The sequence below is a fragment of the Bos indicus x Bos taurus genome, chromosome 18, assembly GCF_003369695.1.
Source record: "Bos indicus x Bos taurus breed Angus x Brahman F1 hybrid chromosome 18, Bos_hybrid_MaternalHap_v2.0, whole genome shotgun sequence".
Taxonomy (NCBI): Eukaryota; Metazoa; Chordata; class Mammalia; order Artiodactyla; family Bovidae; genus Bos; species Bos indicus x Bos taurus.
The window spans coordinates 17,408,546-17,433,124 of NC_040093.1; the positions used below are offsets into that span (position 1 = coordinate 17,408,546).

Here is a 24,579-nt window from a genome sequence, read left to right on the forward strand (position 1 = left end):
CCACCCGGCCCCCGAGTGCCTGCCTGCTGGGTGTCTGGCTCACCTTGTCCCCAGCCAGGACCTTGAAGGAGGCGATGACCTGGTCGGCCGTGTCTGTGTCGGTGGTCTCCCTCGACATGAAGTCGATGAAGGCTTGGAAGGTCACGAGGCCGCTGTGGTTGGGGTCCACTACGCTCATGATGCGGTTGAACTCGGCATCGCCCTGCGAGGGGGGGTGGGCGGGGGACAGGTGGCTCTTGAGTAGCACAGGGCAGGCCGGGCCTGGCCCAGTGGCTAGAACGTGGGGCCGGGAGAGCAGGGCCTAGCCCCAGCACACGGGACCGGTGGCATCGGCAGGCCTCTGAGGGTCCCGGTTCCCCCAGGGCCCGCCGCCCCATGCGCCCTCCGCTCCGCCCCTCCCATGATCCTGGGAAGTGGGGAGTTGGGGTGAGGATCAAACAGGCCTACTGCTCCTCAGCCCTGGCTCACAAGTTAGCTCTGGAGGGCGAGGAAGAAAAGAGAGAAAGAGAGAGAAAGAGAAGCGGGGAGCGTGGGAGGCCTGGCCTCCTCTCTCCGGAGATTTCCAGGGCAGGAGGTGGGAGGCTCTGGGGGGCGGGGGCGTCGTCGGAGGGACCCCACCCAGCAGAGGCAGCGGAGGAGGAGGAGGAGGGAGGCCAGGCTGCGCTGCTCTGGTGGAGGAGGGTCCCCGAGGACACGGAGACTCTGGAGGCGGTGAGGAGGGTGAGAGGGGGGCAGGGGTGGGGGGGGAAGGCCGAGCAGCAGGGCAGGCAGAGGCGGCATACCAGGCTGTATCCTGTGGAGATAAGCAGAGCCCTGAAGTCATCGGAGTCCATGCTGCCTGTCTGCTTCTGCTCCAGGACCCAGGGACAGCAGAGGAGGCCGGGCCCAGAGTAGGCAAGAGGGGCGGCCCCGTGCGCACAGCGGGGAGACAGGACAGTGGCGGGAGCAGGGTAGACAGAGGCGGCCCCGAGAGACCAGGTAAGGGGGCAGGCGTCCGGAGAGACACAGGGCAGGGAAGAGGAGGCAAGAGAGCCGGTGAGATGGCACACGATGGTGAGGGGTGGGGTGGCCAAGGGAAGGGAGACAGAGAGAAGGAGAGAGAGAGAGAAGAGCAGTTAATGCCACGGTCCGCTGGGGCCCCGGGGGCGCGTACCTGCCGGTCGTTCTCCACGTCGTAGCCCAGGCTGATGAGGCAGGCCTTGAACTCCTCCGGCCCCAGCGCCCCGCCGTGGTCCTGCCGGCGGCATCCGGAGGCAGGTGTGCACGAGGGGTGGGCGGTGTGGAGACCAGGCCGGCAGAGGCGGGGCCGGGGGCCGGGGTCACATGCAGAGGGCAGGGGAGGGGGACACACGGGGGGAAGGGAAACACAGAGTTAGAGGTGACGAGGACACAGTGATGGCCGGGGTGGGGGCCTGGAGGGTGGTCAGAGGCCTCACCCCGCCTCCTCTGGGCCAGGGCAGGGGCGGGGGCTGAGAGATGCAGGACTCAAGACCCAGGACTCCTGGGAGGGAACGGGGGAGCTGTCCTGGCCTCCAGGATCTGGGGTGGGAGAGAGGGGACTGCCCCTCCTGTGTGGAATGCAGGGCCCTGCTAACCCCTGGAGTACATCCTTCCCACGGAGGGCAGGCGGACGACACCTCAGGTCCAGCAGGGAGGGCCTGGGGCGAACTGGCGTTCGGGGCCCCTCTAACGGGGCTACCAGACCACGTCTGACTTTTAAGAACAGTGAGTGTGTGTGTCTTGGATCCCTGGGGGTGCTGGCACTTGTCTGTGTGTCTGTCTGTCTTGGATCCTCGGGGGTGCTGGCACCTGTCTGGATGTCTGTCTGTCTTGGATCCCCAGGGTGCTGGCACTTGTCCGTTCAGGGTTGCCCTGGCAGGTGGGTGAGGAGACACAGCCCCAGGGACAGAGCCAGGGGTTCCCCTTTCTTCTCCTGAGGGAAGCTGGGTCCCTGTCAACCCGTGAGTGGCCTCTGATACTCAGGGACCGTGATGTGAACAGACAGACAGATGTGAAGACGGAGGGGGCGGGGTGGGAGGTGACAGCGGGGAGGGAGGGAAGACGGGGGCTGAGGGAGCCGCTCACCTTGTCGAAGTGGTTGAAGGACGCCCGGAACTCCTGCATCTGCTCCTGGCTGATGCCCTTGGCGTCGCGGGTGAGGATCTGGTTCTCGACCTCGTTGATGGTGCGGGCGATGGTGGTGAGCAGCTGCTCCCAGCCCACCCGGATGTGCTGGGGAGGAACCAGGGCGTGAGTGCGGGCTGGGCCAGTGGTACCACAGTAGCTGCAGCTCAGGGGGGTCAGACTTGGGTTTCTCCTAACCCTCTCCCAGTGCCAACCCAGCCCCACGCACTCCCGTGCACACAGGGACACAGCCACACGCCTGCCTCTGCCCAACCACCAGGGCCCTGGTTCACGTCCCGCTGTGCACGTCCCGGTCACGAGGCAGCAGAGGACTGGGGCCTGACACCCATGCCAGGATCCTCGTGGGAACTCTGCAGAGATGTTCCAGGCAACGCTTATCTAGCTTTCTGGGGAAACTCCTCTCCATTCCTTTTATTTAGTGGCACCCTCGGATTTGCATGGTCTCAGGGCTTATCACTGGGGATCATTTCAAGCTGCCAGTCTGACAGCAACCAGCCCTATGCTGGGACTTCTGCACACTTTGGCTGGACCCACGCCCTCAAGCAAGAACCAAAGGATCAAATGGCTGAGGCCATATGAGGGGGCAGGTGCTGCTGCCCTCCCGGCTCTCCAGGAGCTTGTCCTGAAATGTGTGTTATCGTGGTGATGGGAGAGTACTGGTAAGGAAGTCAACTTTTCAAAAAATATGAACATGGGATCCAGTCTCTGCGGTCAGAGTGAAAGAGGAGAGAGAGGAAGCGGGAGCCGGCTTTTCTACAGGGCAAAAACCACTCGGAAGAAGGCGGCAGCCTGGCTCGGGCTGGCAGGGCGAGCAGGGCGCACCTCCATGGTATAGTTGGTGTGCTTGTTGTCGAAGATGAGGGCCTCCTGGATGAGCTGGTGCTGCTGCTCGAGCAGGTCCAGGTTGGGCTTGTAGTCCACAATGCTGCGCTCATACTGCTTCAGGTGGCTCAGCTGGTCCTCCAGCGTCCCATTCATCTCGATAGAGATGCGCCCGATCTCCTGCACAGAGGACGGCGGCGCTGGGCTGGGGCTGGCGGGCCCTCGGCCACCACCAGCCACCAGGAGGAGGCCTGTCGCTGGCCACCGCAACGCGGACTGGTGGTGGTGGTGGCGGCAGCAGAGAGGCCGCCTCCAGCCTGGGGGTCCTCTCCCAGAAGGCCTGCCGCTCACCGACTGTCCCCCCAGCCCCGCCCTCCAGCGCAGCAGCAGTGATCAGTTTCTGCCCCAGCGCTTCACAGGTCCACCCCCACAGCTCCCTCCCTGTGAAGCCCAAGCCTGGGACAAGCCCCTTCTGCAGAGCTGGAAACTGAGGCCAGGAAAGGGCAGCTTATCACAGTACAAGGCAGAGCCGGGCTGGGAACCCAGGCCTGGCCCGCTTCAGAACCCAGGCTCCTGAGCGCCCCCACGCCTCGCCCCGCCACGGCGGCTGGTACTATGCCCTGGGCTGCCTGCCCAGACCTCTCGGACTGGTCGTGAGTTTCAGTGACGCCGCTTGGTCAGCAGTAGCCCAAAGGGCATTGAGGGGCATGGTTACAAGCGTCCCCGGGGCTGGATCACCAGGGCGGAATGCGTGTGCTCATGAGGGTCTGAGCTCGGACCACCTTGGTCACAGCGACACCGCGGTGCTCACGATGGGGCTGGCGCAGGGCGGTGCCCAACTGTTCGCTGAGAAAATGAAGTAACAGTCCCCGTCCCCTTTCAGGGATGACAACACTGAGGAACAGAGGTTACATGTGCCTGACTCCAGAGCAGCAGCTGAGGGCAGAGTCGACTTGAGACCGCCTCTCCCTGACCCCTAGCACAGTCTTGCGCTGGACAGCACTGCCATTTCCATCGATATAACCTTCCCGATCCCATGAGGCCCCCAAGTCCACTGGCCCCACAGAGCACTGCGGACCTCCTGCCAGGGGTGGGCAGCCTCCCATTCAGCGGGGGCTCTTGCTCAATTTTGCCAAGAGATTCTTGGGGTGTGGCGGGGGGGCGGGGTAGCAGGGCTGGGACGACTGGCCCTCACCTCCATCTTCGTCTGGATCCAGGGCCCCACAATATTGGCCTGGCTGGCGAACTGGCGGCGGAGGTGCTCGTTGGACTGTTGTTTGCTCTGCTCCTCCAGGAGGGCGTGGTCCCGCTTGGGCACCAGCTGCTGCACCTGGTGGGGGGGAGGGGGGCATGTGGGCAGGGGCAGTCAGGGGTCAGCCCTTCGCCTGGCAGCCCCTCCTCGGCATGCCAGTGGATGGGTGGTTGGGTGTCGCCTACCTTCTCCCACTTGGAATTGATGATCTGGGGAGTGACGGTGGTGTAGGGGTTGCTGCCCGAGAGCTTGATGTGGTTGCTCTCGGCGATCCGCTGGGCTTCCTTGTGGATGGCCAGGATGGCCTCCCGCTCCCTGTCGGCATCTGGCAGCGTCGACTTGAACTGGTCGTGGGCTGAGATCAGACCCTGGGGGACATGAAGAGAAGGGGTGAGGGGGCAGCCCGGCCCCCAGAGGGCCCACGAGCCCTGAAAAGGGTGGAGGGCCGGGGGCGGACCTCGATTTCCTCGATGGTGTGGACGATGAACATGTCCTGGAGGTCCTCCATGGCGCTCTCCATCCAGTTGTTGAAGGGGGCTGCCCGCTTGGCGTACTCCAGGTGCAGCTGGTCGATGGTCTCTAGCTGCTTCTCCGTTTTCTGGTGCGACAAGGACAGAGGAGGGAGGTCAGTGGGCCAGCAGGGGCTGTGCATGGTGGGCTGGGATCTGGGAAGCTCTGAGGGCACCCACCCCAACCCCCGCCACCGCTCACCTCCAGGGCTTCCCTGCGACTGTGGGTCAGAGAGCCAAGGGCGTCCCACTGGTCACAGATCTTCTGGCAGCGCGTGTTGACGTTGTGGGAGTCGTAGTAATCCAGCTCGCTGTGGACCGGGCAGAAGGTGGTGAGACCCGGTGCGGGCAGGGATTGCCGGACCCGCCCACCCACACGTGTCCCAGGCCCTGGTGCTGGGGGACACCACCCCTCTGGGCTGAGGCAGGAGGAACTGGCGAGGGGGTTGGCGGGGAGAGGACAACAGAGCTTCCTGTCAAGAGCCGCTGACGCAGGGCTCCCAGACTGTGACCCTCAACCACGCCTTATCTGGATTGTTTTTTGGGCTGTGCCATGTGGCTTGTGGGATCTGAGTTCCCCGACCAGCAGTCAAACCCAAACCCGCGGCAGTGGAAGCACAGAGTCCTGACCAGTAGACCCCCAGGGAAGTCCCCTGGACTTGCTTTTTCCATTTAAACAAAGTCTAGCAGGGCATGCTGGTTAAAGGACAAGGCTCTGGAGCCAAGTTCCCTAGGCGTGAATTCCAGCTCCTGATTTTGAACCTGTGTGACCCTGGGCAAGTGAATTCCCTCTGGATACTTCGGTTTTCTCATCTGTGAGACGGGGGTGGGGTTGTGAGGACACCAAGTTACTTAACACGTGTCAAGTGCTGAGAGCAGTCCTTGGAGCCCAGTGGGTAAAAGCAGGAAGTTAATAAAGGATATGTTTTTATGGGTATTAGGAAAAAAGTGTGTGACTAGCCTGCAATCTCATGCTAAGCAACTAAGAATATATTCAAGAAAAAAAACAAACAAACAAGCTGATCAGAGAATGGGTATTACTGTTGCCTTGACTGAGGTTGGGAACACTGAGCTGATACCATAGCTCTTGCCCCCCGACCCCACTCCTGAGCCCCAGGCCTCCTGCCTCCTGGGGTCACACTTGGGCACTCCCAGCAGGAGGCTCCTAGTCGGTGCACAGGTCTAGGGTGACCAGACGGTCAGGCAGGATACAGAGGCCAGGGGAGCAGGCAAGGGCTGGAGAAGCAGCCAGGCAGCGTTCCACGCAGGGGCCGGGCCGGCCTGGGTTCCACTCGCATCTCACTCACTCCCTAGCTGTGTGATCCGGGGCAGGCCCCTTGGCCTCAGGGTGCCTCAGTCCAGCTCTGTAACAGACGATCAATGGGACTGACGAGCTGGCACATGGAGGGCCCTGAGTGCTCTGAGCTTTCGTCATTATTATTATCAATCGATGCCCAGCCGGTCTGCCCATCCAGGCTCAGCCCAGGCGGCCCTTGGCCTCTGACTCATCTGTAGGGGAACGGACGGCACCCCATACAACCCTCCCCCCTTCCTCCAGGGCAACTGTCCAGAGAGTTGCCTGGGGGACCGTCAGCTCCCTGGCTCAGGGCGATGGGTTTCACATGGCCATTCCCAGTGTCCGAGCAGTGGGCTGGCCTAGCGCTGACTGCAAGTCTGTTGCCAACCAGCGTCCAGGGGCTCGCCTGTCCCACCCCCACAACCCCTGCAGATGGTGGGCGTCTGTATCCGTGACCTCACTCTCCTTGGCCTGGACGTGCCAGGTACAGGGAGCTTGATCCTAGAGGAGCTGCAGGACCCCCAACAGTGCCCAGTGAGGGTGTGTGTACCCAGGACTGTGCCTGCTAGTACTTCTGCCCCTGGGCAAGCACATGGGGAGCCCCAGAGCAGCTGGGCAGTGCGGAGGGAGTGAGTCAGGGAGACAGCCCTGCCCGGTGTGGGGCTCCTCCAGGCCTCGCCGCTGGGCCCCCGCCTTGGAGGAACAGGCAGAACTTCGGGGATGACTGTGACAGGGTGGGAGGTGTCTGTCGAAAGGCCAACTCCAGCCAAGGATCCTATTTTTGAGCAGACAGCTATTTTGGGAGCCCTGCCGCCCCTCCAGGGCCTTTGGATTTTCCATGAAGTAATGGCTGGGGCCTCCCGCTCCCTGGGCCTTGCCTGCTGCTGGCCGCTCCGATGGGGGAATAAGGCTCCCTTTCACTGTGCTGGAGACTCAGTGTACTAATTGTGTGCACGAGTTTATCTGACTGGGGTGGGGCGGGGAGGGCAGAGAACCGGCTGCCTGGAAGCTCTTACAATAAGTGTATTCTGAGCAGCAGAGGGAAGAGGCCGGGCCGAACAATGGGCTCTCTGTGCAGCCCAACTCCCTTGGGGAGCCATGGGTGGGGGCCGTGGAGGTTAGGCCGCCCACCACCTCAGGGGGCCAGAGACCTCCCTTCTGCTGGGGAACGTAGATCCCACTATGGGTCTCATCTGGGGTTAAGACAGGCGGACAAAAGGCATCACCCCGTAAGGCTCCTTCCTGGCATGGGAAAGGAAGGGGTGAGGGTGGAAAGGACCAGGGGAACCCCTCCACCACTGCCCCACCACCGCTCTGGGCCAGGCGCTGGCAGGGAAGCAGATGACGGGGGACCGTGAGCCCACACATACTTGAGCTCCTGGGCGATGGCGGCAATCTGCTCCACGCGGTCCTGGTGGGCGGCCAGGTCGCTCTCGAAGGCTTCGTGCTTGCGGATGAGGGCCTTGATGTCCGACAGGGTGGCCGTCTCATAGTCCCGGTGCTTCAGCATGGCCTCCTTCCCTGAGGTGGGGCGGAGGGCAGGGGTGCTTGGTCAACAGCATCGCGGGCATCCAGAGGGGGTGTCCAACCAGAGGGAGGGGAGTGGGGTACAGACCCCATGCCCTGCCTTAGCGAGGATGCTGCCATGAAAGCCGGAAACCCCGGGAACCTTTTCCCTTGCTCCTTCGCAGGTATTTCTAAGCTATAACACCTCCTGGATGGGGCTGGGAGACACTGTGGGGTTGGTGGGCGTGAGTCAGATATCCCAACTCAGGCTCTGTATTCTAGACTTAGTGTCTTTTATTGGTGCACGCCAAGTCGCTCAGTCGTGTCCGATTCTTTATGACCCTATGGACTGCAGAACACCAGGCTCCTCTGTCCATGGGGTTCTCCAGGCAAGAACACTAGAGTAGGCGGCCATTTCCTCCTCCAGGGGGTATTTCTAACCCAAAGATCAAACCCACATCTCAACGTCTCCTGCATTGGCAGGTGGGTTCTTGACCACTATGCCACCTGGGAAGTCCTTTATTGGTAGAATGTAAGAATCTGGACAGTGCTACCAAGGCTGGAAACATCAACACCCACCTGCAGAGGGCCTAACTGGGCCTCAGCAGTGCAGGGGGGTGGCGGGGTGCAGAGGGGAGGGGAAGTCTGACTTGGGGCTCTTCCGGGATCCTGACCCCTATGCCTGCTCCCTGGCCCTTGGGCGCCACGCCCCCTCAGGGAGGGAGTCCTATCACACATCTGCTCCATGCTACCCTAAGGGCTTTCTGTGTGCAGTGAGGCAGGGCCCATGTCAGGCCCTTTGAAGGAAGGGAGGAACACTGTTATTAGGCCCGGAGCCTGGCTAATTATACACCCTGGGACAGAAGCTCAGGCGAGGAGCCCTGCACACTCAGTACCGCAAAGAACTGAGGGGGAGATGCTGGGACCCCTAACCTCTAAAGCAACCTCGGGCTATCCCCAGAGTGCATACTCAGAGACCAAACCCTCCTCAGCTGGCACCAGAAAATCCCAATAGCTGCCTGCCGAGTGCAGCCAAGCAGGCAGTCTCTCCTGGCCTGCTCCTTCTTCTGTAAAATGGGGCCAATGCCAGCCCTTGGCTAAAGCCCCAGTGAGGTGATCTCGAAAAGGGTGGGCACCAGCCAGGCCCACCCCACCGCAGCCGTCCCAGGGATGGAGCCCCGAACCAGCGGGCAGAGGGTGGTGCGGCCTGGGAGCCTGACTCCATGGGGCCCTGCCGCCCCAGCCCCGGGGCAGTGGGCCCAACCACAAAGGCAAGCTTGCAATTCCCTTCTCCAGATCGCTTTCTCCCAAGGGTGGGAACCAGAAATAGCAGGTTACCACTTCTCTGCCTCAGCAGAGCTGCCGCAAGGGAGCTGCCAGGGGGAAGAAGGGGGAGGAGGGGGCCGCGGCCAGGGCTGCCTGGGACCCGGGCCAAGGGGCAGCCAGGCCGAAGGAGGGGGGGGGGGGGGGGCTCATTTTTGCTTTCTCCCCAGACAATCTGAGACCCTGTGAGGAGCCTCCACGTGGAGGCTCACACACTCCTGCAGGCTGCAGTGGATGGTGAGGGGGTTACAGGGTAGCGGCAGCTCAATCTGCCCTCTGCCCCCGCTGCACACACAGGTAAGGAGCCTGCTCCACCCGATCCCAGGGGTACAGCGGGGCCGGTCTGCCCTGTGGTGTGTAATTGGTGGTTCAGAGGATGGAGGCTTCAGGTCTCGGGAATGAGAATGGATAGCCCTTCCCAGTGGCTCCGGGCCGACGCGAGGGGGAGGGCTGGATGCCAGAGTGCCTGAGGGGAGGCGGGGCCAGGGCATGTGAAGGCCGATGGAGCGGCTGGGCCCTGGCTGAAGCCTGGACCCACTTCTAAACGCCTTCAGGTGAAGGCCGGCCAGGTTCCAGGGAAGCAGCTCTGAGGGCCCATCACCCCTCCTCCCCTGGGCCTCAGGAGACCCTCTTCCAGGCCTCTTGGAGTCCCAGGAGAGAGGCTGAAGGGCTGACAAGAGGCCCCCAGGAGGCAAACACACAGGGATGGTCCTCAGAGACCAAAGAAGGATGATGGAGAGAGATGACACGGATAATGGCAGATGGTTCAGTCCAAGTGGGGGACACGGGTGCTCTAAAACCCACTTAAACGACAAGGGACCTCTGACGAGAGAAATGGCAAAACTGGCTGGTCTCTGAGCTCCCTGGGCAGGAACCTTTCCCCACCTGGGAAACTGCTGAGCACAGCGAAGGGGCTCGAGAGATGTTTGTTGACTGAGTGAATGAAGAACCAACAAATGAACTACACGTCAATGCCCCTCCCCTCAGGTCTGAGGGGCAGAACCCACGAGCGTGGCTTCTGCGAGGCAGAGGGAGGCACCTGCCTCCCAGCACGGACTCTGTGGTCCTCGCCTGGCCTTCCAGCTCCCCCTGCTCTGCATCCCTCCCCTGGCACAGGAGGGCCAGGATCCTCAGGAGCTCCTGTGAGGAGGGCATTCGCTGGGCAGCGGCCAGGAACATGGATGACATGGGCCCCAGTCAGCACAGCCCACAGAGCCTCGTGTCCACGTGCCGGCAGAGGTGGGCAGGCTCCATGTGGGCGCCTCTGGGTGGTCTTAGCAACTGGCCAGGGTTGGGGCTGCCTGCCAAAGGGCTTCCCAGGTGGTGCTAGTATTAAAGAACCTGCTGGTCAATGCGGGAAATGCAGAAGACCCAGGTTTGATGCCTGGGTCGGGAAGATCCCCTGGAGGAGAGCGTGACAACCCACTCCAGTATTCTTGCCTGGAGAATCCCATGGACAGAGGAGACTGGTAGGCTACAGCCCATGGGGCTGCAAAGAGTTGGAACAACTGAAGCAACTGAGTATGCAAGCATGCACACCAAATAGCTGGGCGGTGGGGGTGGGGGGGGTGCTGGAGGAGCCCCCGGGGGCTCAGTGAGGATCTCGTGGGGGACCAGGAGGGTGGGAGGAAGAACCCCACTGAGCAATACAAGGAAGCATGAAGCCAGTTCAGCAGAGTGGTGGCAGGAGGACAAAACAGAGCGGGAAGGAGGCGGCCAGAGTGGGAGGGTGGGAGCCCCGTGGAAGGCCCTCCGCGTTCCCAGGCGCTGGCCGTTTCCTGAAGGCTCTCAGGCCCTTGGGATCTGGGATCTCAGCCTGGTGTGGGTCCCAGCTGAGGGCCAGGACGTGATGGAATCCCGCAGCCCGAGCCAAGAGAACAGGCAGCTGTGGAGCTGCCGAAAAACTGGAGTCACCGCAGCCCTTCTGGGAGAAGGCATCCCGTGGGGGGCAAGCCCCCCAGGGGGAGGCACGGGATGGGGCGGAGGTGAGAAAGAGCTCCCATGGGGGGCCACACCGAAGGCTGGTCAGTGAGCGGCACCTGCAAGTCGGGCAGCAGGGCCAGGAGGTGGCTCTGTGGCCCGGTCTAAGGACCGTGCTTTGGATCCCAGGCTGGCCAGGACAGACTCTTCAGCGTGAGGTTCATGGTCTCAAAGGGTGAGGGGGGCGGAAGGCAGGCTGTGTGAACCCAGGCTGCCGGAGCAGGGCGAGCCTGCCCCCGGCCCCACTGGCCTGGAGGGGTGCTGTCCTCAGGGCAGACGGGCAGGCCTGGGGGTCACGTCCCTAAACAACCAACCCAGGGCTGCATTCTCAGATGACCCAGGAAGGGGCCCACCTGTGAGTGATCTCCAGGCCAGAGCAGCCTGGGGAGACCTGGCCCCAAGCTGTTCCTTGCTGCCCAGGACTGGATGCACCCAAAGCGTCATTTGTGACACGTGTATTCCGAGGCAGCAAAAAAGGGAGCCTAAGAAAGAGACAAACCCTACACAGGCAGCAGGGGCTCTGTGTGTGCAAGTGTCTGCGTGTATTGTGAGCACGTGCGTGTGTCTGAGAGCCAGGAAAGGAGGGCGGGAGTGGGGAGGGCTGTACCATCGGTCCAGGCCTCGTGGATGGAGGCCTTCTGCCGGAACTTCTCTGCCAGGTGGTCGAGCCGCTCCAGCCGGCGGATCTCGTTCAGCAGCCACTCCTCGTAGCCCTTCTCGGCCTGCTCCAGGTGCTGCCAGCCGTTGTTGATGTCCTGTGGGGGCAGGAGAGGGCGGGGCTACATGGGGGGCTGGGGTACCCAGCGGGGCAGTGCCTCCCAGAGGGATGTTCACAGAAGGCAGAGAAACGGGCCGGGGTCACACGTCACCCTGCTCTGCTGTACCTGCACGCCTGCACAGGGCCCCACACGAGGCAGGTGCAGTCTACACTTTCCGATTAAACGAATGAGTGACAAGGAATGAATGAATGCCCCCATGGTGCTATGGGAGTCAAAAGGTGCCTGTGCAGTGACTATCACCCTCTCCTGGAAAGGGATCTCAAGCACTTGGAGGTCTGGGAGTCCCAGCTAAATGAAGGTCCAAATTCAAATGACTCCAAACTATGGTGTGGTCTTGGGATGAGAGTAAACCTCCAGGGAGTGATGCGGGGAAACGAAACAGTCAAATGCCAAGTGTATGCCCCACGGCGCCTTGTACCCGGATCTGTGCGTTCTAGTTCAGAAAGACTGCAGGCCAGACAATACGCCTGGGGTTGGCCTGGAGCTGCCCCTCCACCCCTCACGGGGCCTCTGTGGCTCCGTAGGCCTCCTGGGCCCCGGCACTCACCGACACCATCTTGCCCTCGGAGGGCATGAAGGCAGGCCGGTTGCTGAGGCGCAGCTTGGTCTGCAGCGTGTTGAAGTTGATCTCCAGCTGGCACTTCTCCTGCACCTTCGGCGGCTTGTGGACCCGCCGGTAGTCGCGGAAGTCCTCCAGCTTCTGCTGCATCTCCTGGATGGTTTTCTGCGGCACGCGGTCCTCCAGCCAGGGGATGGTGCGCCGGATCCACTCCAGGAGCTGTGGGCCCACGAAAAGTCCGGGTGACCTTTGCAGGGGACCGCCGACAGGTGACGGGGCTGCCTCCAGCTCATGGACATGGGACCTGGATCTTCGAGGATCCCATCTTGGGGGATCACCCCTGCTGTCCAGCCTGACTTCTCCATGATTCCCCATGGGCATCCCATGGCCAGGGATTCTGGGAATATCACTCCTGCTGGAATCACAGTGCTGTTCTCTGGCTACTTTCTGCTTCTGCCTTTGCTCTTGGTCATCCTCCCTCCTCTAAGCAGGATGGCCTCAATTCAGACATCCCTGTGGGCGCACCGCCCCCATCAGGCCCGCACAAAAATCCACTGTCGCCATACGCAACACTATTTGAGAACCTTGCTGCTTCCCGTTCACCAACTGTAAGCGCCCCAAGGCAGGGCTGGCCACACGCCTGGCTCAGTCTGGGGTGGTTGGTGCCAGGCGCAGGGCCTGGGCACAGGAAACTAGACGGTACAATTGAAAAAGAAAGTGACCTGTACTGTTACGAGCCACTCGTGTCTTTGATGGAGCGAAGACTGGGTACAAACGAGCAAACAAACTGGACATCCCAGAACAATCCCAGGAGAGTGAGACCAGTCACCATGCAGGCAGACGTGCCAGCCGCAGACAGGATAAGAAAACCGAGGCCCGAGGCCTCCATGGTGTTCACTACTGGGTGCCTGGCACCGCCTGCCCTCTGTTGGGCAAGGCTGGGACTCTGGACACAGCCCCTTAACCTTTCCTTGGTGTTGGCAGCGATGGTGGTACCAGGTGGTAGCTTTCTCTTGTTTAAAGTATCCTTAACTTTGCAAAAGAAAAAGTTGGCCACTATAGGGGGCCTGGAAATATTTCCCAAATATTCCTGGTCTGTGAAATCTCAGAGTCTGGGGAACACTGATCTAGAAGAGCAGTCAAACGGCTCCTCCTGGGCAGCATAGATGCCAAGAGGGTAACAGGAGTTCCCTCCTCACAGGGGACCTGCCGTGACAGACAGCCATCCTGTCTGTCGCTGTATCGGATCTCGGGTGTCTCTCCATCCTACCAAATCAGGCTTCTGTGTGCGGGACACGGGGATAGGAATTTTTGCATAGGGGTGGGAACTTTTAAAAAAGCTCCTTTAAATTTTTTTTAAAATAAAGGGACTTCCCTGGTGATCCACTGGTTAAGACTCTGTGCTTCCACTCTAGGGGGTGTGGGTTTGATCCCTGGGTCAGGGAACTAATATTTTTTTGCGTGGCGTGCCCAACGGATTTTTAAAAAATAAAATAAAAAGCTCCCCAGCTGATTCTAATGCAGTGGGAAAAACCCTGTCCCTAGGTATCTCTGTAGGAAGGCAGGCTTGGGGTGCCAGGAGCCAATAAGCTCGGTGACACATCACTCTGACCCTCAGTCCTTGAAACCACGAGCACTGACGTGGTCAAACTCCGCTCTGTAGCCCTGTGACCTTCTCTAGAAGGTCTTGCTGCCATCCTTGCTCTCTGCTCTGCAGGTGTCACAGGGACTTGAGCCAAGGGTAATGAGAGGGGTCTGATCCCTCAGCTCTGGCGGGGCCACCGGGGGAGGGCGGGGGTGAGGGGTCACTCACGTCGCTGGCCAGCCTCTCATAATCTTCCATCAGGTGCTCGTTCTCCTGGTTGACGGCCAGCACCTTGCAGATCCGGTTGGCAGCGGTCTCAGCCTGGGTCGGGGGACGGGGTTGGGGGGGAAAGCGCACACAGTCAGGGCTGCCTGGGGGCTGCTGACCCTCCCTCCTGACAGGCAGGTCCCCTGAAAGCTGGCACGTCCGTGGCCCACACAGAAGGCCCCGAGGCGGGGAGGAGAGGAAGCACAGAGCCAGCAAGAGGGTGCCCTGAACGGCTGAGTCCTGACAGGCCTTGCTGGGGTCCTTGAAGCTGACTGTTAAGGCCCCTGCTCAGGGAGCCAGGCCTGTGTGCTCTCTCCGCTTGGACCCTGGAAGTGTTGAAGCGGGTGGGGAGTACCCTAATGTGGGGGAAATGGACTCAGAGGCCCACAGAGAGGAGGCCTGAGTGAGGCTGAGTAGGGTCCTCCACGCAGCTGAACCCTGGAAGGACCCGCCCCTTGGCTGGGAAGGGAGGCTGCACCAGGGAGCCGTGGGGTGTGGGCAGAGGAGGGGGTGCCGGTGTCCCCCAGAGCAGGCTGGTGGTGGGTGCATGGGCAGAGCACGCCTGGCCCCTTTCCTATCCCCCCTAGAGAAGGCTGCCGCTGGCTGGGTGGGCAGAGGTCCTGATCCACAGGGTGGAGGGGAGCCGGGGCTCCTGAGAGCGGGACGCGGCGCCAACAGTGACTAGTCTCTGCCCCGAACTACAGGGTGGGTCCTGCTGGGGGGGTGGGGGGCGGGGAATGCAAGGACAGGAGGAGGAGGGTGAGGGATGGCACACAGAGACCAGGTACCTTTCAGGAAGCACAGAAAGCCTCCAAGAAGAGTTGAAAACGGCAACAGAACAGGAACAGAAATAGTGAGGAGGGTCTACAGAGCGGTGGGGAAGGAAAACAGAGAGGCTTGGGGATGGCTCCAGCCCTGCTGACGCCCGCCTCTCCCCTCCACACACAGGTGGGGAGGGGAGTGGGGGGCCAGCTGCGGCTGGTGTGTACACACACACATGCACACGCACACCTGCTGCATGCTGCAGGACACTCGCCGACGAGCCCCAGAGGGGAGGCTCGCGAAGGCCTTGGCCAGCGAACACCCAGCCCTGAGTGAGCGCAGGAAGCAGAGCCCAGGTCGGAGCCTGCAGGGAAGTCCCTGACCCCCAGCCTGGAGAGACGACCAGACCGGTCCCCCAAGTTCAGCTCCACCCTGCCAGGCAGGCCCCGCGAAGGTGCGGGCTGATGGGCAGGAGTGTTTTGTTTCGAGGCTGAATTCCTGGCACCCGGCTTGGGGCTTGGCATGTCTGAGGGACTCAGAGCTGATGAATGAATGAGCGAGCAAAGGACAAAGAGCAGATGCTTTCGTGAGTAGAAAGAAATAAACCAGCAGGAGAGGATGGGCATACATGGGGCAAGGACTAGGGCTGCCCTGCATTCATGAAATGAAACAAAACCCTGAGAGCACTCTTTTAAGGGGCCTGATGGAGCCTCTGGGGAAAAGACGGTGGCAATAACACAAGCATTACGGGGCTCTCCTGAGAAGTAAACAGGCTGGAGGAAGCTGGAGAGGCCTGTATGCTGCATGTCCCTGGTGACCCACAGCTCCCCAGAGGCTGGCCTTTATTTCCTCCCTAACGAGAGAGGCCCAGCTCCCTCAAAAACTCCCAGATGTTGGGGCTTCCCTGGTGTCCAGTGGTTAGGACTCCCTGCTTCCACTGCAGAGGGCGCTGCTCTGGGAACTAAGATCCCAAACTCCTAGGAGTAAAGAACACCAAAAAAACCTCCCAAATGCTCTGACCTGGGCTTTCCGGCCGGCATGCCCTCCCACAGAGCCTCCAGGCCTCTGGTCCCCCACTGGAGTCCTGCTATAAGCACCAGAGGGCAGTCTGGGCAGAGAGAAGACACGCCCTTCAGGGCAGTGTGGCAGCAGCGAGGCTGGCGAGGGGCCCGTGGAGCAGGGAGGCCCACAGCAAACGTGCCATCAGTGAGGGTTTGCGGCAAGAATCTCCCACCCCACCCCATTTTCCCTCTAGGGTGAGGGGTCCCCTCCACCTCCCTGCCTGTGCCAAAGGCACCCCCAGTCTCCCCACCACCAGGAGAACACATCAAACACATACTCCAGCCACGTGCTGGGGAGGCTGCTCCCACTGCCAGGCCGTGTGCGGGGCGCTCATGGGGCCAGACACTGTCCTGAGCCCTTGGCCTGCTCATTTCACCCTCAGACGATCCTGAGGAGGGCGCTGGTCTGCTCCCCATTATACATGTGGGAGAAGGGAGGTGAGGGCCTTCTCTGAGGTCACACTGCTGAGCGGCGACAGAGCAGGGACCCCTGGCAGACTGCCCGCAGGAAGGCCTTGCTGGACCTGGGGTTCTGAGGCAGGCAGCAAAGTCCCCATCCCGTGACTTGTGTCCCCTTCTTGTAAGTGGGGATACCGGGGCCCGCCACTCCCGGCGTGGGCATGGGCTGCTGACAGCCCGTGCACATGGAGTGTCTGGAGGTCCTAGCACGCAGCTGCGGGCGGGCTACGTTGCTTCAGCTGTGTCCAACTCTGTGTGACACCACGGACTGTAGCCCGCCAGGGATTCTCTAGGCAAGAATACTGGAGTGGGTTGCCGTGTCCTCCTCCAGGGCATCTTCTCGACCCAGGGACTGAACCCACGTCTCTTACGTCTCCTGCACTGACAGGCGGTTCTTAGCACCACCTGGGAAGCACGAGTTACTGCTCAATAACCAGCTCATCTCTTGGTCTGCTCTCTGCCCAACTGCTAACCGGGACACAGAATCAAATTGCTGGGAATACACTGCAGGCCAAAACCAGGCATGCAGGAGGCAGGAGGAGGAGACAGAGGTGTCCAGGCCTCCAGGCAGCAGGGGCAGCTCTGGTGAGAGGTCAGCTGGGCTCGGGGAGGGCCACCCCAGGGAACAGACACTTCTGACTCCCTGCTTGCGGTGGTGGGGCTGCTGGGGGCAGGGGCCCTGTGACCTGGGCCCCTGGAATCAGAGACAGGCCTGTCCTGGGGTGTTTGCTGGGGGAAGGAGCCGCAGAGCAGGGCAGGAGAGCCAGCATTCCCAGTGGGGACATGGCCAGTGTGGCAGGCGGGTGGCCTGGCATGGATCAGGGAAAGAGGGGGACAGCTGAGAGCAGGTGCACAGGCCCCAGCTGCGCCCCGCTGTCTGAGGTGATACTGGGACTCGACTGCCTTATCTAGAGAAAACTGGGACCAGCCGCCACTTCACAGGGTGGGCTGTATCCATGGAGGGACTCGTGGGACTGTCTGTGGCGTCTCAGCCCTGGACCAGTGCTGGCTGGGTGATGGCCATGGAGGCTCAGGGTCACAAGAACCTTCCAGGCTGGGTCAGTCCTCAGCCCGGACACTGGGATGGTGGGATGGTGGTGGGGGTCGGGGGTTGGCAAGGGTGAGTCTCCGGCCACAGCAGTGAAGGTGCTCCCGCCCCCAGCTCACCTTTTGAGCCCCTGAGAAAGCGTGGTAGAAGCAGGACACGTAAGTCATGATGGCTTTCTCATCTGGCCTCAGAGTGCCTACAATATCTGCGCAGAGAGAGAGAGAGAGAGGCAGGAGAGAGTGAAAGATGCAGGAAGGGCGGCTGAGGCCGGGCCTGAGGCTCATGCGGGAAGGATAGCGCTGGCTCTGGACTGGAAGCCAGACCCCGGCTCCAGCCTGCGTGGGCACGTCTTGCCAAAGTTTTGCAGAGGGGAAGGGGGCGACATCTGAGAGGGACAGATTCCTTTCCTAACCAGACCTGGGTTTGGGACACAGCGGGAGCCTTGGTTGGGGCTGGGGGGATCTTGCTTGCATTATTTGATCTTTCTGAAAACATACGCAGGATCCATGTCCTGTGTGACCACCTACCACCTGAGCATAAACCCCTAATCATCTCCTGGGGTCTCAGAATGAAACCCAAACTCCAGGACTACAATGTCTCCCCAGAAGGTCTCTGTCACCTTCTCTGACCTCACCTTCCTCTGCTCCCCAGCCATTCCTTGCATAAGCCCCGCCATTGATGCCTCAGGGCCTTTGCACTTGCTCCCCCCTCTATCTGGAACACTCCGCAGCTCCTGCTCATCGCCCTCTCCCCGCCAGTGAGGATCCCAGTGCCTCCCACCACGCTGTCTGTGCTCTCTCTTACTCCTCTCATGTACATTACTTTCTCTGTGGACCTGCTCGTTGTCTGTCTTGCCTACTAGGCTGTAAGCTCCATGAGGGCAGGGGCCCTGCCTGACTCGGTCACTGACTGTATGTATTGCACTGAAGGAGGGGGGTGAGCTCTGAGGCGCTCGAGAGATACTACGAGCAGGGAGAGGCTAAACGGGCGGTGATGCCAAGGAGCCGGGGGGATGGCTTCCAGTTGGAGAGAGGCCACTGCCGTCTGCAAGAGAAATGAGGTGAGTGCGGGAGGAGAGAGGCAGCAGCGGCATTGGGCGGTGGCGGCGAGGTGGGCCTGCCTGGCCCTGCCCGGTACCTTCTGCGCTCCCGAAAAGGCATGGTAGAAGCTGGACACATAGGTCATTATGGCCTTCTCGTCGGGCCGGGCCGTGTTCACGATGTCTGTAAGTGAACGACAAGGGTTAAACTGCCCCAGCGGGGGTGGGGACGGGCGCTCACGGAGATGCACGGGCTCCCCAGGCCACAGCAGGAGTCCTGGGAGAAGGACCCTCGGAGCCGATTCCATGACCCTGGGCAACTCCAGTGGGCTTGGCCAGCCCCTTGGCCCCTCCATCCCCCATGGTCACCGGAAAGGCCAAGGCTGTGGGAAATGCGATTAAGACGAGGCCACTTCCTCTCTCTGAGAACGGCCTCAAGGGGCTGGTAGACGGTCAGCCCCAGGGGCCGCCAGAGGCCAGAGGCGGGGGTCCTGGCTGGGGTGGTGCGTGGCTGGGAAACGGAGCAAAGCCGGAAAAGGAAAACAACATTCCACTCTGTGGGCTCCAGATCCCTAGCCTGTGGCAGGCAGGAAGGTGGAGGCCTTGGTTATTCACAGAAGCCGACCCTCCCAGTGACTGAGGGGCGGGACCAGTCAGGAAGGGCTATGGCGGGGGTGCCGGGGCCCAGGCCCCAGGGGCGGCCCTAAGAGCTGGTCCCTTCAAAGACCCCTTCCCCACCAACTCCAACCCAGGCTGCTCCCGCCTGGGCGCCCTGGGTGACGACACCATTATTCCCGGTTCGAGCAGATTTGCTCAGGCGTTCCGGCTGGCTCCGCCAGCTCCGAGGTCACCCCAAGACATGCCCGTAAAACAGCGTGCTGACAAGAGCAAGAGCGATGTACTTACCCTCTGCATCTAGCATCTTGGGGATGTCGAGGTATTTCTCAGCCACTTCGAAGGCATTGTTCAGGTTGGTGACGGGGTCGTCCTGGGGGAGGGAGGCGAGAGAAACATGGTCAGGGGCAGGATGCACAAGCAGAGGGAACAAGGGCTGGCCCCAAAGGGAGGGATCCTGGGGAGGGCTGGAACTGGAAATGTTCCTTCAGGCAGTTCTCAGCCATGTGTGCTGCTGCAGGGAGTTGGGGGCGGGGCAGACACACCTGGATAAAGGAACACTCCTGGAAATCTTTGGGGGGCTAACTGTGCACCTTTCCTTCAGAAAAAAAACACAGGTGTGCTCTTTCCTTAGAATTTCCAGCCATCCCTGGGTCCCAGATCAAGACCCCTGCCCTGAAACACTGATCCAGACCTGAGAGCACACTGGGGTGTGGGCATGGGGGTGGGGAGCAGAAAGCCTCCGAGTTCTAAGCTCAGTCCAACTCACAGGATGGGAGCCCACTTCACATTGACCCTCCCTCATGGGCCTCTCCCACTCTCCAGCTACAGCCCAATTCGATTACTTGATTAGTGGCTGTGGCCTGAGCAGGCTGAGTGCAGGCCTGGGCACCCCCATCCCCCAATCTGGGCCCCCATCTGGGATGATGCTCTTTCTCTCTGGCCCTAGGCTGCCTCCCCCATGGGCCCTGCCCCACGAGGCCAGCTCAGGAGCGCCTTCCTTCTTCTGTAGCATGGGTACCCCCATGATGGTTCAGAATTCCTTACCGCTCCCCACTGGGCAGAGCGTGAATGCTTCCAGAATCTAGAGGGTTATGGAAGGGGAGCTGGGGACCTTCCTGGTGGTCCACTGTTAAGAATCCGCCTTCCAATGCAGGGGACTCGGGTTCGATCCCTGGTTGGGGAACTAAGATTCCACATGCCAAGGGGCAGTTAATTAATCCCGTGTGCCACAACGACTGAGCCCTCATGCCACAACTAGAGAGAAGCCTGCCCGCCCCAACTAGGACCTGATAAAGTCATAAGTAAATAAATAAAAAGGAAGCAGAACTGGAAGGCATTGTCGGCCAGGATCTCCCATAACCCCTGGCAGCTCAAGGAGGGAGAAGGGGACAGGTCCCAAGGGGAGCAAAGAAGGCGAGATCAGCCACCAAGCCTGGGTTTCCTGATGGCTGGCACAGGGCCCTCCTGGCCTGCCCATCTGAGCACAGAGTTCAGCTCTGGACACCAGCGACGGATGGGCTGGGGGAAGTGGCCCAGAGTCAGGGTCAGAGTTGGGGTGTCTGTGGGCCACCGAGGGGAGTGAGAGATGCGTACCTTTCTCAGCTTGTCGTACTCGATCAGCTCTGGTCTGTGCCGGTGGATCAGGGCATTGAAGGCAAGACCATCCTTCCAGCTGGGGATGGAAAGGCCAAGGTTGTGAGGAGGGCCCCCATGGTCATGAGTGGCTATGGGCCGTGAGCACACAGGAATGACTACCTCCCACTTAGCGAGGGGGTCTAGAGAGTGTGCCCGGCTGGCTGTGAGCCTGGCTGCTGGAGCCAGACCGTCTGGGGGAAAACCCCACCCCTTCCGCTGTCAGTGCAACCTTAGGCAAGTCCTCTAACCTCCTGCTACCTCAGTTTCTACATCTGCCAAATAGGGATAATACAGTGCCTATACTTCATCGGGCTGTTGTGAGGATGAGTAACTGTGTGAGGCTTAGGCCAATACCTGCCACGTGACAAGTGCTTTATGACTGCTTGTTACCGGGGTAGCTGTGCCCCGCTGAGCACTGCCGTGCGTGGCCCCACTGAACCGGACAGGCCCGTGCTGCGGGCCCTCTGCACCTTGGCTGACCTGACCGGTGTGCTGGCTAAATGCCAGGATGTGGCCTGGCATGAGGGGCTCTGTTCAGAGGGAAGTGACAGCTGGTCACAGGCCAGACTGGTCACATTTCCCTGCCCGGAAACCTCTAAGGCAGGGGTCCCCAACTTCTGGGGTGTACACAGGTACCTCCTATCAGGTCAGCGGCAGCATCAGGTTAGAAATAAAGTTCACAGTGAATAGAATGGGCTTGAATCATCCCAAAACTACGCCCCGCCTCCCACCCTCAGAGAGAGGAATGGTCTGTGGAAGAACTATCTTCCATGAAACCAGTTCCTGCTGCCAAAGAGGTTGGGGGCCGCTGCTCTAAGGGCTGGCTCTTCTGGAGGTCAGGCTTTCTGGCGTCTCACACAGACCCCGTCTCTGAGCACGGCACTCCTGCTGGTTACCTTCTGCCACCTCATCCTATTTCGTTGTCTTTCTTCGGCCCTTCTCACTACTTGGATTAGGCCGGTTCCTGCACACCTTTGGGAACTGCTGGTCCCCGGCTGAGGTGTGACCTTCCAAGGGCAGGGACTTGATCTTAGCGCTAGTGTATTCCCACTCTTGGCATGGAGTAGGCACTCCACAGGTACTGAGTGACTGAATAAATAAACGAATGAGAAGTGCACGGAGGACCAGCTAGCTGGGAAGGAAGGAGACGTGGAGGAGATCGAGGGAGGGACTGCACGCTATGAATGGCTGAGCACAATGGTCCCCGATGCCCAGTGCAGGGCCCTGGGGAGCCCGAGGACACAGCAGGACCTCCGTGGACGATGGAAAACCCCGTTCTTCATCCCTGTGTTTGCCCTCTCCTTGGACCATCCACCCCAGAAAGACAGCAGAGGCTCAGAGGGGTCAAGTCACGGTCATGTCAGATCTGGTCTCAAGGCCACCCAAAAGCCTGCACGCCTAATCCCCAGGCCGTGCCATACTCCCAGATCTCCCACTGACCATGCCTGCCTTGTGGACACACTCATTTTCTGCCCTGACCAGAGGGAGAGCAGGCTTATTGTGGCTGAGTCCTGTTCCGCTAATAGACACAGGGCACATTTCCCCCGACACTAAACTCACGGGGACGGCAGCTCCCTCTTGAGATGTCAAAACAAAGGAAGAGCTGTGCTGCTGCTTCTGAGTTACCTGACTTGGGGAAGAAGACTCTACAGGGCCTCCCAGAAGTGCTGGGCCACAAGGCCTTCAGCCCGGGACAGTGAGCTGACTGCCACCTCCCCCAAGGCACGCAGGGACCTTCCCAGGGGTTCATGGAAGCCAGTTGTGGGGGGCACTCCTGAGAGCTGGCACCTCACAGACCCTGACAAAACCACAGGAAGAGGGCCAGGGTGGGGGTGGGGGTGGGGATGGGGCCCGCCAGCATCTCGAGTCCTGGGAAGCAGCGTGGGGATGATGTGGGCCAGGCCCTCAGCCAGCCGCTCACCTGATGTGGAAGTTCTGCACGTTGACATTCTTGTACGGGGCCGTCTTTCTCTGGCACCAGAGGAGGAGCCCCTCCTTGGCAGAGGTCTCTGCAGAACACACGAGGACAGTAAGCCCAAGCTCACAGCTAAAGGCACAGCACCCAGGGCAGGTGGGTCACCCTTGGGGCTCAGGCATAAGGGGCAGAGAGAAGCTGGGGGAAGAGGCCCTTGGACGGGGCAGCCACAGTGTGGGTGCCCCTTCCAGATCCTAGCCGCACGCCAGGCCCCAGAAGCAGTCACTCCCCTGGGGTCACCCTGGAAGTGACAGTGACAGGGCAGTGTCAGGGCCTGAACCTGAGCCGTTTCTGACCCCAGCCTATGCCTGGTGGGACACACTGCCCAACAAGCGCCTGATGCAGGCCCCGGCTTCTGAACAAGGCCCCAAGGACAGGCTGCCCGCTCAGGGGCCGGCTGCAGCTTTGAGGAAGCAGGTGGGAGCGCCCCAGGAGGTCCCTCCGTTCCCCGTGGGCAGCGCCCTGTGGACTGTCCTCAGCAGACTGGGCGTGCTATGAGGGCAGGTACCACGTGTGTCCTGGTCACCGCACTGGCCCGTCACCAGGAGCCCCTCCACACGCTGGCCCCGTGGTTTCCCACCCTGTGCTGGCCTGGATCCTGGAGGCCAAGTCCAAGGGTGGGAGGTGGAGTGGAAACATGGGTGCTGATGCCCCGCAGAATGAGGCCAGGCCTGACTCTATCGCGAGTCTGATCCCAGACCACCACATGGCGCGGTGATGGACTCAGGAAAGAGCCTCGAGGCATGAAGACAAAACACCCGAGAGTCTAACCAAGTCCCCAGAACTCGGGTGGCACCGGGGTTGAGAGAAAAGGCTGCTCTCTGCTGGTCGGCAGGCCACCGGCTCTCACCTTCCACAGAGATGTCCTGGATGGCGAACCTGAGGATGATGGTCCAGATCATTCCCAGGGTCATCTTCGCGTTGCCGTCCACAATCTCTGCACACAGGGAAAGGCGCAGAGGGTGAGAAGGTTGTTAGAGCCAGAGGGTGACTCCCCAGGTGGCCCCCGGCCCTGTCTAGAGTTCAACTCCGTCATCTGACAGAGCTGCCCAGGCCTGTCCTGCACCACCTGTGCTGGGAGGTGTCCCTCAGCAGGAAGTGTGGTCCCCAAAGCCTTCTGCCGCTTGGCACCCTCAGGCTTCCTTCCACACATGTGTTCTTAGCCTCACAGGCCTCCTCCTCTTCGGGCAGCTGGTCCTCGTGACCCAGTGCAAAGGACTGCTCCCAGGCACTGTTGGGCCTGTGTTTCCGGCCCCGTCAGGTGCAGGCCACGCTAGTGTTGGTTGAGAATCTGTCCCCTTCCTTCCAACCAGTGCTGCCACCTCAGTCCAAGCCGCTGTCGTGTCCCCCAGATCTCGATGCACCGCCTCCTCCGTCCCCGTGATCCACTCCCACGCAGCAGGGTGGTCACTTTAACGGGTGTGTTGGATTTGTGTCGAGCGCCTGCTTCAGGCCCCACCGTGCCTGACACAAACCCTGTGTGCTGGAGGCGGGCTCACAAGGCCTGCTCTGCGTGACCCAGCTGCTCCCTCCCTGGCACTCTCTAAGCTCCGCCCTCTTGGCGAGTCAGAGTTTGCTTGCTTTAAGGATCTCACACCTTCTGTCCCCCCAACAAAGTGCACCCCTTGCCCCCTTCCTCAGAAGGCTGGTGGTCCTTCCCAGCCTGTTCTACGTCACCTCCCGGCTTCCCTGACTTCCCTGGCACCTGCTCTTGCCCTCACACGCACACACTGGCTGGTCTGTCTGCTAGTTCCGGGGCTTCCCAGCTGGTACAGTGGTAAAGGATCTGCCTGACAAGCAGAAGTCATGGGTTCGATCCCTGGGTCAGGAGGATGCCCTGGAGAAGGAAATGACAACCCACTCCAGGATTCTTGCCTGGGAAATCCCACGGACAGAGGAGCCTGGTGGGCTACAGCCCATGGGGTCACAAAAGAGTCAGACATGACTGAGCGACTCAG

The 24,579-nt window shown here is 60.9% G+C and overlaps 1 protein-coding gene across 6 annotated transcripts in view; it reads right to left on the minus strand.

Annotated features, from left to right (window-relative positions):
* Nucleotides 1-24,579, minus strand: part of ACTN4 (actinin alpha 4) — a 73,971-nt gene that overhangs the window by 1,402 nt on the left and 47,990 nt on the right. The window contains exons 4-21 of one of the 6 annotated variants that reach the window (XM_027515902.1): nt 23,472-23,558; nt 22,568-22,655; nt 20,605-20,683; nt 19,300-19,381; nt 17,474-17,559; nt 13,986-14,078; nt 12,161-12,391; nt 11,442-11,589; nt 7,396-7,546; nt 4,931-5,039; nt 4,677-4,817; nt 4,405-4,587; nt 4,163-4,297; nt 2,968-3,147; nt 2,086-2,232; nt 1,154-1,234; nt 783-848; nt 44-202 (exon numbers count right to left, since the gene is read on the minus strand). In XM_027515902.1, coding sequence (XP_027371703.1) covers nt 44-202; nt 783-848; nt 1,154-1,234; nt 2,086-2,232; nt 2,968-3,147; nt 4,163-4,297; nt 4,405-4,587; nt 4,677-4,817; nt 4,931-5,039; nt 7,396-7,546; nt 11,442-11,589; nt 12,161-12,391; nt 13,986-14,078; nt 17,474-17,559; nt 19,300-19,381; nt 20,605-20,683; nt 22,568-22,655; nt 23,472-23,558 — 2,246 coding nt within the window. Of the gene's footprint in view, nt 1-43; nt 203-782; nt 1,235-2,085; nt 2,233-2,967; nt 3,148-4,162; nt 4,298-4,404; nt 4,588-4,676; nt 4,818-4,930; nt 5,040-7,395; nt 7,547-11,441; nt 11,590-12,160; nt 12,392-13,985; nt 14,079-17,473; nt 17,560-18,491; nt 18,578-19,299; nt 19,382-20,604; nt 20,684-22,567; nt 22,656-23,471; nt 23,559-24,579 lie in introns of all 6 variants that reach the window. The other 5 variants (XM_027515901.1, XR_003506523.1, XM_027515903.1 and 2 more) reach the window with 5 other exon arrangements.